At 35.6% G+C, this 13,615-nt stretch overlaps 1 protein-coding gene and 1 pseudogene across 9 annotated transcripts in view; both read right to left on the bottom strand.

The window, feature by feature from the left end:
* Positions 1-13,615, bottom strand: part of LOC148506021 (protocadherin gamma-B5-like) — a 519,059-nt gene that overhangs the window by 186,084 nt on the left and 319,360 nt on the right. The window contains exon 1 of one of the 9 annotated variants that reach the window (XM_088447407.1): positions 3,736-6,293. The exons of the other annotated variants lie outside the window; for them this stretch is intronic. Coding sequence (XP_088303533.1) covers positions 3,736-6,183 — 2,448 coding nt within the window. The 5' untranslated portion in view covers positions 6,184-6,293. Of the gene's footprint in view, positions 1-3,735; positions 6,294-13,615 lie in introns of those variants that run through there. 9 annotated transcript variants of the gene reach the window in all.
* Positions 8,275-12,399, bottom strand: LOC148506032 (protocadherin gamma-C5 pseudogene; annotated as a pseudogene).

The following is a 13,615-nucleotide window of genomic DNA, read 5'->3' as shown; positions in this document are numbered from 1 at the left end:
TTTCTGATCTTTACAGCAGAATTACACTGTCCCATTTTCTAGATTTTTATTCTCTCCTCTCCTGAATTTTATTAAATTCCTTTGCATTTAAAAGTTTCAACAGTGTTTTGTTTTTCCCTTTTTTCCTTTTTTAAATATATTTAATATTCCCCTAATTATTTAATGATACTCTATATTTCAGACACTACAAGAATGCTAGCCCTTCTTTGGATCTTTTCCTTAGTATCAGTATACTCTTATAGGCAACGTACCCAGCTAAAAACCTTTAGATAATATTAATGAGGCTGATAATAATTTTGGCAGACAGGTAATGGTAATTAGTTTACTATTGCCATTTTAGTAAATGTCTGTTTATGTGTATGTACAGTACATTTTTATGTATTTATAAAAAATATATATATATTTTTTTTATTTACCAGATTTTTTAAGAAGTGGAATCCATTACTGTAATCAGAGACAAACAATCTCTCCTGCTTGACAAATAACAATGCAAACTCGAGAATCAGGTAACATCAATAAATGACATATAATCATAACATAAATACAGAACCGTAGAACCCCTGTGACTCTCATTTTTTCCTTCCTATTATTAGGCAAAATGTCTTGTGTACGAAAACACACATCAAGCATGATATTTGCTGAGTGATGAAAAAATGACCAAATAGCATCCAACTACTCACTAGTGATTCGCTAGAGCTGGTGACCACCAAAATCATCGTCATTATCTACTATTTGCACATGGCCCTAAAATAATATGGCTTTCTGAGGTGATTATTCATTCTTTGTTCCTCTCTGTATCCCCACACCTACAGGGTTCTCGGCTTACGCAAGAAAGCCCCCCAGTTACTCCTATGCAGACAGAAGCAGGTAAAAGTAACAGAATCACCAAAATTTTCATGGCTGCATATGATGGCTTTCGCAATTTAAGATACACAAACCTGGCGTAGTACTCACTGCACATGAGGCCATAGATGCAATAATATGCAGCCCTTTAAATGGAATAGGGCTGCATAAATTATCAGAAGGTAAAAACAACTATCTGACATGTTCAGTATAAGTTCGAATATTCTATAAAAATCATACACATACATATAAACATTGCTTCAAAGTAAGTTACTTTTACTAAGAATATAAACATGTTTTTAAATTAATGTTTCAAGTATGCTGCTTAGTAAGAATAACAATTTAAATCGAAAGTTATATTTACATATGAAATTACTCCAGTTCTTTGAAGTTATTCTCATTCAAAGTGGAAAATGTAGAGTAGGTACAGTAGGTACATAAAGAAGTGTGATTGTGGGTAATTAATAGGCTGCTCACACATTAGCATAAATAACGTCACATAGTTCCATTATCTACAAAATATGCCTCAAATTCATAAAGCTCCAATGGACTTTTAATATAATGTAAACTAATTACATAGTTAATCACTTATAAAAACTCAATTATACAATACAGTGTATATTTGAGCTAGCTGCAGTGTCCCCTGCGTTGCCCCCACCCCCTGAGCGCATGATATCATGATGTAGTGCAGAGGGGCAAGCCAACAGCACTGGTAAGTGCAGTACTACCTAGAGTGTCCTGAGGACAGACTGTAGGGTACCAGCCTGAAGCTTTCAAAGTGGCACTGCAGCAGCAATTGTGACTACAGGGTGCTGTTCCAGGCACCCTGCTAGCCAGGAGCAAGGGCTGTGGGGCAGCATTTGTGCCACCCCCACAGCCCTCACTCTCACACCTCTAGTTAAGGCCCTGATTTGAACCATCTACATATGTAAGTTGATAACTTTACTGTATTGAATACACTTATTTTAACTTACACATATGTAAAGGGTTCAAATATATCTTCATACATATTGATGCGGACTGCGTCATTTAGCCCCACCCACTTCCTACGGACCCACACATTTCTTGTAAAATCTCCCCATCCTGCCCACATCACTAGGAAGTTGGCAGGATGTGGGAGCTCAGCCTACATTTCCAGGGGTGTGGGGGGTTACCCTAAAAATTAGGAGCCTCCCGCGACTACTGGGAGAGTAGGCAAGGATGCAGCAATGTGGATCAGATTATGGCTTTATAATTGAACTTTCTTTGAAATCTAAAGGGCCAGGTATCAACGCAAATATGGAGGTAAAAAGTGGAGTATTTCCCCTCTTTAGTCCTAATATGCCTTCCGACAGAATTTTGGAGCAATGCTGGACATGCATGATAATGACTCATTACCGTCTGGCCTGTTTCACCACTCCCTCCTCTTTACCACGTACTGAAGTCCTCCATCATCTCTGTCCCCAAAATGGAACACTGATGTTCTATGTACAGTAGTGATATAAAAAACACAGAGAAGAATTTGCTTATTGTAAAAACTTGTCTGATTAACAGAGAGACATTTTAGCTATTCACAATGGATGTCATTTTCTACCACCTGAAAGTTATTAGCTCCACATAAAATAATATAACTAACATTGTAAAATAGCCTTGTTACAAATAATTTTTTTAAGTTATATAATAAATACATACAGTATGTGTATGGCATTATGAACTTTCCAGACCTATAAGTGGGTGATCTAAATATGATAGTAGGCAGAACTTGAGGCTCTATTCATTATGTTGATTATCGGGGTCCAAATGGACCCCGATAATTAACAGTTGAACTCGCAGCAAGCTCCGGAGCAATTCATCATTGCTGCAGCGCGGAGACAGCTGATCCAAAAATCAGCTGTCTCGCTGAGTCTTTTTTTTTCACTTTCGGAGCAGTGAAACGAGTGCACCTGTGTGACCTTGACTTCACGCAGGCACACAAAAGCCACAATGTCCAGCAGAAGGAGCCAGAAAGGGACAGAGGAGTCCAAATGGATCCCTCTTCGCAACCCGGGACTCCTTCCCATAGGGAAGGACCGAGTTGCGGGTGAAAACACCATCTGAAGATGGCGAATGCTCACACAGTTAAGCTCCGGAAATATTGTATTTGCGGAGCTTGATCAAGTCTGTCCCCATACTGGTGCATGGAGACAGCAGGCCATTTTAGCAGTGAAAGGTAAGCATTGCCTTTTTGATGAATGGCCTGAAACGTAAAACTACAAAAGCAGGTGAAAATGTTAATTTTCACCTGCTTTTGTAGAAATGAAGTGATGATGAATAGACCATTGGTGAGTTTGGTATTATTGCTTAGATACTGTAACCCTTCATTCTCAGACCTAACATGCACAATAAGTCATGCAGGATATGGATGGACCATAATGCACAAGCATTACAAAAAAAGGCTTATTTGTATGAACTAAAACAGACAACTAACCTGCATTATTTGCAGCTTTTACATGATCCATAATATTTATTAAATTGAGCAAAGAAGATAAGAAGACTATGCACACCTGTTTATCTTTCACATCTGCGCTTAGCATTACTTTTGGTAAATTATTAAACATTGTTTTCCCGATTATTAAAAAAATAATAATAAACTTGTAGTTTTTGTAAAAGTGTTATATAAAGATACAATATACATACAGTGTTTTTTTCTGTAAATATTCTAAATATAGTAAAAAGAGCAATATATCAATTTAATACTAAGCAGAAGATGGGCCAGTCACACATTATCAAATGTATATTATTAATGGAAGTAAAACAATAGCAATAGAAATATAGAAATCCTGTGATTTAATATAAAAAATGTAATTGCAAAAATAAAACAATGATTAATTTGTATAGAGAATAATAAGGAAGATACATTCTAATATAACTCACCTTGTCTGGGTCATTTGCACAGCTCATATCTGAAGGATTATCGGTGCTTTTTGCCATATCTTTGAACTGAGGAAAATCCAGAGATTTCATATAACTGAAATCCTGCTGATCAGGGGCTGGGGGAAAGTTAGTTGGGTAATATTGTCCTTGGGTCCCTGGGGGAACCATCCTGACCTCCATGTACTTTAAGGTTCCATCTGTGTTCAGGTAAAGAGCCGGCTGATACTGATCTGTGTAGGGTTTGGATTGGGAACCACTAAGAAAGCAGCAGCTGCTGCTATAATCATAACTTTCTCTCCTCAGACATCTCACCAATAATATAATGAATGTAACAAGTGACACTAAGCTGATAGCCACCAGGGAAATAATTAAATACAAAGTCATATCTGATGGGGGTTTTGCATTTGTGATAAAATTACCGGATTTGGGTGTTTCTACTACAACCTCATCTGCTATAGTAAGAAGTACAGTGACTGTCGCTGATAAAGGAGGATTCCCATGGTCACTGATAGAGATGAGAAGTTGTTGCTCTGTATTTTCTGTGTCCTGAAATCCTCGTACAGTTCTGACCTCTCCTGTATACTTAGACACATGAAACAACAAGGAATTGGCAGCATCACTGAGACTAAAGACTAACCAGGCATTGTGACCAGAGTCCAGATCCACTGCAGAGAGTTTTGTCACCAAATAACCAGCAGATGTAGATTTTGGAATCCTCTCTTGAACAATGAGATCGTCAGAGTGTTCTGGATACAGCAAGGTGGGGGAGTTGTCATTTGTATCCAAAATGAATATAAATACAGGGACAGTGGAAAATAACTTTGGGGATCCAGAATCTTCCACTTTTATGGTGATTTGTAAAACCTGGATGTGCTCATAGTCAAAGGAACGCTGAGCATATATATTACCATTATTAGTATTAATGTAAACATAAGAAGATACAGAGGAACCATCTATCTGACTCTCAGCTATAGAGTAAACCAGATCAGAGTTATCACCCTCATCTAGATCTATAGCAGATACTGTACATAGTAAAGTACCTGGGTCACTGTTCTCAATAATAAAAGCATTATAAGTAGACTGTGTAAATGTTGGTGCATTATCATTAATATCTGAGACACTGAGAATAACAGTTGTCTTACTGTACAGAGGGGGAGACCCTAAATCAGAGGCCGTCAGCTCAATAGTGTATTGGGAGATTTTCTCTCTATCCAGATTCCCATCTGTGACCAATGAGTAACGGTTTTTATTTGGTGTGATTTTAAAAGGCAGATTAGGTGACATATCCAGCTGTATTTCTCCATTCTTTCCAGAATCCTTGTCTCTCACATTAACAAATCCGACAACAGTTCCTAGTGGAGCATTTTCTGGAATGTCATTTGTCACTGTAGTAAATGTAATTTCTGGGGAATTGTCATTTACATCTTCTATTTCCACCTGCACTAAGCAGTTTCCTATTAGTTTTGGTAACCCTTTATCTATTGCCTTAATGGATAATTCATCAAACTTTAGTGATTCAAAATCCACATTTCCTTTTAAAAAGATTTCTCCACTGTGCTGATTTAAATCAAATAATCCTTTGGCAGATTCAGAAGTGTGACTATCAAAATAATACTGAATTTCCCCATTTGCACCATCATCCAAATCTATTGCTTTTAAAGTTAATATAACAGAATTTACAGGGAGATTTTCCTTTATACTGATCTTATAAACTGACTGATTAAACACTGGTGGATTGTCATTAATATCTAGTACATGTACTGTTATGTGACAGGACCCTGACCTGGCCGGCTCCCCACCATCAGTAGCTGTGAGAATGAGATTATGCTCTTGTTTTTCTTCCCTATCTAACGTCTTCTCTAATATCAGCTGAGGAATGAGAGTCCCATCCTTACGAGTCTTTACAGATAAAGAAAAATAAGGATTTGTATTAAATGTATACTGACTGACACCATTATCACCAACATCTAAATCTTGTGCAATTTCTAAAGCAAACTGAGCACCAGAACTTGTAAAGACCTCTGTTATTTCAATAATATAATAATTTGTTGAGAATGCAGGGGAGTTATCATTTATATCCAGAATCTCTATTTCTAGACTGAAAAGCTCCAAAGGATTCTCAGCAGCTGCCTCCAAATGCAGTAAACAGCTGAGACTAGAACCACACAGGGTCTCTCTATCAATCCTGTTATTCACAATCAAACCTCCATTTGCCTTATTTACAGAAAAATATTTGTGATCATTGTCAGATGTTAAATGTAACCTGCGCTGAGAGAGATCTGCACGTTTTATACCCAGATCCTGAGCAACATTTCCTACCAATGTCCCTGGCTCAGATTCCTCAACAATAGAATAATGAAGTTGCCCAGAGACCCAGCCCCAGCTACAAAGGAGAAAGGAAAACACTACTTGCCATTTCCAACACTGAAAGGAGCCTCTGATGTCCATATCTTAAATTATTTTTTTGATATTTGATATCATATAGATCCTGTATAATCCAACATGCATGCAGGTTATGTATTCAGTCTTCCATCTCCCCAAAAAATCAATCCATCCATAGAAATAAAACATCCACAGCGTTCTCATCGGAGCAGCAGCTCTTCTTTGTGTGAGAGGAAAGATGGGAGGGTGATTCACTGAGCCAGGGGGAGGAGAGTGTTGAGCTTACATGAGCAGAAACACATCTATAGCTGAAATAAATGTTTGAATGACAAGTCTGCCCTCTTCTGGTCAATAGTGATAATTACATAGCCAGAAAGCACAAACTAATATATAGTTAGCTAATTGTTCTATTTAGTGTTTTTTTTTCTACTTAAAAATAATCTTCACTAGTTTAGTCTCAAAGCAGATATTGATTTTTAAAAAATAAGCAACTTTTTTTAGTTTTTACTACTATATTATATGGAATTTTGTTTACATGATTTAGTATTGAAAAAAAAAATTGTAATTTTATTTCTGAACTTTCCACCCGTTAACACTGTATTCCTTTGTAGAGCTTGATGTTTTGGCATTACTGCCCTCCAGAACCTTGTAAAATCTTTGTAGGCAATAAACTGAATCCAGCCAAATAAGAATATGTAATATTAAGGAAGATGAAAATAAAGTGGGAAAAAAAGATAATGTTTATAAATTTGCTATTGCATTTTTATTAATTTTCTAATACTTTCTCAGCTACCATTTACTTTTTTTTGTATATTATAAAACTGTATCTAAACATATAGATATTGTATGTACACACAGACTATGTATATACAGTACAGGTTGAGTCTCCCATATCCAAAATGCTTGGGACCAAGGCTATTTTGGATATCGGAATATTCCGTATTTTGGAATATTTGTATACCATATTGAAATGTCTTAGGAATAGGGCCCAAATCTAAACACAGAATGCATTTATGAGTCATATACACCTGATACACACAGCCGGAAAGTAATTTTATACAATACTTTCAATAATTTTGTGACACAAACAAATTTTGTGTACATACATGAAATTAATTTATGTTTCATATACACCTTATACACACGGCCTATAAGTCATTTTATACTTTGTTTTTAATAATTTGGTGCCTTAAACAAAGTTTGTATACATTGAACCATCAAAAATCAAAGATTTCACTATCTCAGTCATGCTAAAAATATTCTGTATTTCGGAATATTTGGATATGGGAGACTCAACCTGTATGTGTATTTCTGTGTATATTTTGAATCGACCAAATATGAAAGCCTCACCGCAGATGTATTCAGTCTTGATTTGGTCCCAATATGCCAATAAATTAATGCTGATTGCAGAATCCTGTCAATTGCAGTGAAACAGTTCTATGCAATTGATCAGAAGGTAAAGATAATCTTCCAGGTGTGTTTTTTAAATCAGAGAACATTTTGATATGCTCAGAATAGAATCATACATCATAAAATGCATACTGTACACTGAGCCATGTAAGCAATTGCAAAATGTTTTCATTATGTTGCATAGTAACTGTAACACTAGACAATAATTACATCTGACTTGATTTAAGTATATCGGAAGAGTCCTCATTCAAACCACAAAGGGTAGTACAGGTAGGTGAGCATATATAGGAGCCTAAATATAGTCACATAGTTTTTCCTTAAAATGTTACTAAAATGTATTGCAAAATATTTCTATACATAATATTTCATAATCGTGATGCTACATTGGGTTTTATTTAACCACTTAACTGACGATTTTCCCAGCAAAACTGTTCAGAACTTTCCAGTTCTGCAGGAGAGCCCATGGAATCAGAGGAGATCCATTTTGCACATGTGTAGAACAAATTTCCTCTTCAAAAACACAGCGGGCGGTGCGGTCACACCTTGTCAGCTGAAGCACAGCTGGCTGCATTTGCATCCCATGTGACCACATCAGTTAAATAGTTAATACAGTATAAATTAATCACACACCTTATCAATAGTAAACACAAAAATTATGCATCCAATAAATTATCCAACTTAAACATATAGACATGATTCACATGTGAAAAATGACATTTAATTAATAAATATGTGATGAATGAAAATCTAAATCTAAAAGTAAAATTATGGCAATTGTGATATATTTGAATAGCTTTAAAAATTCCTCTGTGTCCTCAATGGAGGCTGCATATTTCATTGTTTGGAAAATGATCAGATCATGTAATGAGATCAAAGTAATAGCATGATGTTTGTCCATGGTGCACACAGTAGGATAAGTTATGGCTAGGTAGTCAACCCATGGCAAAGCCACTCATGATTTGGGGCCAGTTTGTTTGCAACTTATCTTAAAATATGGTGAACTTAACAGTCATTGAAAGTGCCAGACATTCAACGAGTGTGTTTGTCCATTATGTTCATTGCATACAGAATCCATATTTTATGGTCATTCAAAGAATATGTTACACCTAATTTGTAGGAAATCCATGGAAACCAAATGTGTTCATAACAAACTTTTGTCAAACTTTCAAAAGTTTCCCACAAGTGCAGTATTCAAAAGTTTGCTTTGATTTGACAAACTAATTCAAAATAGTTCCATCATTTCTACCCATAAGTACATTTGCTCAAATTTCCCAGCAGATTCACTTTATTCAAATTCACGGCATACAATCCGCAAAAGATCTCTAAAGCCAAGCTTCTATAAAAATCTATAGATTACTATTCCTCTGCTCCCTGATTGCCCTCCCTGCACAAGAATCCTCCCATCATCAACGAGATACTGAAGGTCAGCTTAGCAAAACATTTTTTTAAATATGAAATATTAAATATGGCAACAAAATGCATCAAACATCGAGCACTGGGGCTCTAAACACATATGAAAAGTACATGGAAAAAGTCTGTTCACTTTGAAAGACTATCACATTACTAGGAAGACAGTTATTAAATCATGCAAAAGTGAAATAGCTGCATTCAAATGATTTGGTTAATAACTTGAAATATTTCCATCCATGATGTCCCCCTCACTAAAATTTTAAGTTATATAATATATAAAAATTGATTTAACAATGAGTCCTCATTAAATAATGGCTTTTTGAACTTTGCAGAAATATGATAGTAGGCAATATTTTGAGAGGTTGTGCAGATATGTCTTCATTTTATTCAGTCCATCATGCAGAATGGGGCTGAATTATAATATATGAGCATTCTAGATTATAGGTTCATTTACAAAATCAACAACAGGCTGCCCATCTGCATACTTTTTGCAAGATTTATATAACCAAGATAAAGTTTGTTAAAAAAGAACCAAAGAAGAAGGAAGAATGGGCACAGCTGCCTTTTTCCATCTATAACTGGCATCACTTGTTAGCTAAAATGATTCTACAGACCTGTCTAATCCTCTATCCCACTAATGATGCATATGATTTAGAAAGTGATGGAAAATAAATAATATATCTACATTTGGAAAACAATTATATTTTTTTCAAGTAAAATAAAAACTAGCAATATTATGGTTTTATAGAAAGAGTAAAACAAAATAATGTACAAATTATGTTTGAATATAAAAAAAGGAAATATTAGGAGTTTATCAATTCATAAATATGTGACCAAAGGGCTATCTATATTACTTATTGTTTATATAGAATTAGAAGTGAAAACTATAACAGTACCAGCAAAGTAAAGTTGGTTCCCAAAATATTATTAACCTTCAAATTCCAAAAATAACATAGTTAATTGGTATTAAAATGAATGTGAAAAGGAAGGAAAATACATTCTAAAATAACTCACCTTGTCTGGGTCATTTGCGCAGTTCATAGCTGAAGGATTATCGGTGCCTTTAACCATATCTTTAAATTGAGGAAAATCCAGAGACTTCATGTAACTGAAATTCTGCTGTTCGGGGGCTGGGGGAAAGTTAGTCTGGTAACATTGTCCTTGGGTCCCTGGGGGAACCATCCTAACCTCCATATACTTTAAGGTTCCATCTGTGTTCAGGTAAAGAGCCGGCTGATACTGATCTGTGTAGGGTTTGGATTGGGAACCACTAAGAAAGCAGCAGCTGCTGCTGTAATCATAACTTTCTCTCTTTAGACATCTCACCAATAATATAATGAATGTAACAAGTGACACTAAGCTGATAGCCACCAGGGAAATAATTAAATACAAAGTCATATCTGATGGGGGTTTCGAATTTGTGATAAAATGACCAGATTTGGGTGTTTCTACTACAACCTCATCTGCTATAGTAATAAGTACAGTGACTGTCGCTGATAAAGGAGGATTCCCATGGTCACTGATAGAGATGAGAAGTTGTTGCTCTGTATTTTCTATGTCTTGAAATCCTCGTACAGTTCTGACCTCTCCTGTATACTTAGACACATAAAACAACAAGGAATTGGCAGCATCACTGAGACTAAAGAATAACCAGGCATTGTGACCAGAATCCAGATCCACTGCAGAGAGTTTTGTCACCAAATAACCAGCAGATGTAGATTTTGGAATCCTCTCTAGAACAATGAGATCTTCAGAGTGTTCTGGATACAGCAAGGTGGGGGAGTTGTCATTTGTATCCAAAATGAATATAAAGATAGGGACAGTGGAAAATAACTTTGGGGATCCAGAATCTTCTACCTTTATGATGATTTGTAAAACCTGGATGTGCTCATAGTCAAAGGAACATTGAGCATATATATTACCATTATTAGTATTAATGTAAACAAAAGAAGATACAGAGGAACCATCTATATGGCTCTCAGCTATAGAGTAAATCAAATCAGAGTTATCACCCTCATCTAGATCTATTGCAGATACTGTACATAGGAAAGTACCTGGGTCACTGTTCTCCTTAATGAAAGCATTATAAGTAGACTGTGTAAATGTTGGTGCATTATCATTAATATCTAAGACACTGAGAATAACAGTTGTCTTACTGTGCAGAGGGGGAGACCCTAAATCAGAGGCTGTAAGCTCAATAGTGTATTGGGGGATTTTCTCTCTGTCCAGATTCCCATCTGTGACCAATGAGTAACGATTTTTAATATGTCTGATTTTAAAAGGCAGATTAGGTGACATATCCAGCTGTATTTCTCCATTCTTTCCAGAATCCTTGTCTCTCACAGTAACAAATCCGACAACAGTTCCTATTGGTGCATTTTCTGGAATATCGTTTGTCACTGTAGTAAATGTAATTTCTGGGGAATTGTCATTTACATCTTCTATTTCCACCTGTACTAAGCAGTCACCTTCCAGTTTGGGGATTCCTTTGTCTACTGCCTTAATAGGTAATTCATAACAATTTAATTCTTCAAAATCCAGTTTCCCATTACTATAAATCTCTCCATTGTCTTTATTCAAAGCAAATAGTTTCCTGGCAGATTTATATGTGTGGTCACTAAAAATGTACTGAATTTCCCCATTTACACCATCATCCAGATCTGTCGCATTTAATGTTAATAGAACAGTTTTTAAAGGCACATTCTCCTTTACACTGATTTTATAAACTGATTGATTAAAAACCGGTGGATTATCATTAATATCTAATACATGTATTGTTATGTGACAGGACCCTGATCTGGCCGGCTCCCCACCATCAGTAGCTGTGAGAATGAGATTATGCTCTTGTTTTTCCTCCCTGTCTAACGTCTTCTCTAATATCAGCTGAGGAATGAGAGTCCCATCCTTACGAGTCTTCACAGACAATGAAAAATATGGATTTATAGTTAATGTATACTGACTGACACCATTATCACCAACATCTAAATCTTCTGCAATCTCTAAATCAAATAATGCACCAGGACCTGCTAATAATTCTGTAATTTCTATAGTGTGATTATTAGATAAGAAAGTCGGGGAATTATCATTTATATCCAGAATCTCTATTTCTATACTGAAAAGCTCCAAAGGATTTTTAGCAGCTGCCTCCAAATGCAGTAAACAGCTGAGACTAGAACCACACAGGGTCTCTCTATCAATCCTGCTATTCACAATCAGACCTCCATTTGCCTTATTTACAGCAAAATATTTGTAATAATTTTCAGATGTTAAATGTAACCTGCGCTGAGAGAGATCTGCACGTTTTATACCCAGATCCTGAGCTACATTTCCTACCAATGTCCCTGGCTCAGACTCCTCAGCAACAGAATAATGAAGCTGCCCAGAGACCCAGCCCCAGCTACAAAGGAGAAAGGAAAACACTACTTCCCATTTCCAACACTGAAAGGAGCCTCTGATGTCCATATCTTAATGTTTTTTTCTTGTTTTTGATGTTGCATAGATCCTGTATTATCCAACATGCATGTAGGTTATATATTCATATTTTCATCCCCCAAAAAATCAATCCATCCTTTGAAATAAAACATCCACAGTGCTCTCATCGGAGCAGCAGCTCTTCTTTGTGTGAGAGGAAAGGTGGGAGGGTGATTCACTGAGCCAGGGGGAGGAGAGAGTGGAGCTTACATGAGCAGATTCACAGCTATAGCTGAAATAAATGACTAGCTGACAAGTCTGCCCTCTTCTGGTCAATAGTGATAACTACATGGCCAGCAAGCAGAAACAAATATATAGCTAATGGATCAATTTAGTCATTTTCATTCTACTTATAATGCAGCTATTGTTTTTTTTAAATAAGTTAACATTTTTATTTATTTTTACCACTATATTATATGGAATTTTGTTTAAATTAATTACTATTGTTTTAGAAAAAAAAAATATTTTGTAATGTTATTTCTGAACTTTCCACCAGTTGAAACTGTATCACTTTGTAGAGTTTGAAGTATTGGAGTTCCTGTCCTCCAGAACCTTGTTAAATCCCCTTGTACTTTTAGAATTTATGTAAATCAATGTTTTAACCATCTCCCAACTTTAATTTGTTCGTTCCAAGCAAAACATTTTTAATGCCACAATTCACTCTTTATATATACGCCATATCTTTTCCATAATATCATTAAACTGAATATCTGTAGGCAATAAACTGTACCCAACTAGATACAAATATGTAATATTAAGGAAGATGAAAATAATTTGGGAGACAAAGATAGTGTTTGTAATTTTGCTATTGCATTCTTATTGATTTTTTAATACTTTCTTAGCTATTATTTAGGGGGGGTTTTGCATTATAAAACTGTATCTAAACATATAGATATTGTATATAGAGTATGTATATTTCTGTGTATATTTTTAATCAACCAAATATGAAAGCCTCACCGCAGATTAATTAATTCTTGATTTGGTCCCAATATGCCAATAAATGAACGCTGATTGCATAATCCAGTCAACTGCAGTGAAACAGTGCTGTGCAATTGAACAAAAGGTAAATATAATCTTCCAGGTGTTGTTATTAATCAGATAACATTATGCTATGCTCAGAATAGAATCATACATCATAAAATGTATACTGTACCCCGAGCCAGGTAAGCATATCTAATATTTTTTATTATGTTGCATAATAAATGTA

This window comes from Taudactylus pleione, unplaced genomic scaffold, assembly GCF_031769625.1.
Source record: "Taudactylus pleione unplaced genomic scaffold, aTauple2 ptg000431l, whole genome shotgun sequence".
NCBI classification, from domain to species: Eukaryota; Metazoa; Chordata; class Amphibia; order Anura; family Myobatrachidae; genus Taudactylus; species Taudactylus pleione.
This window is presented reverse-complemented; position numbering and strand designations above follow the sequence as displayed.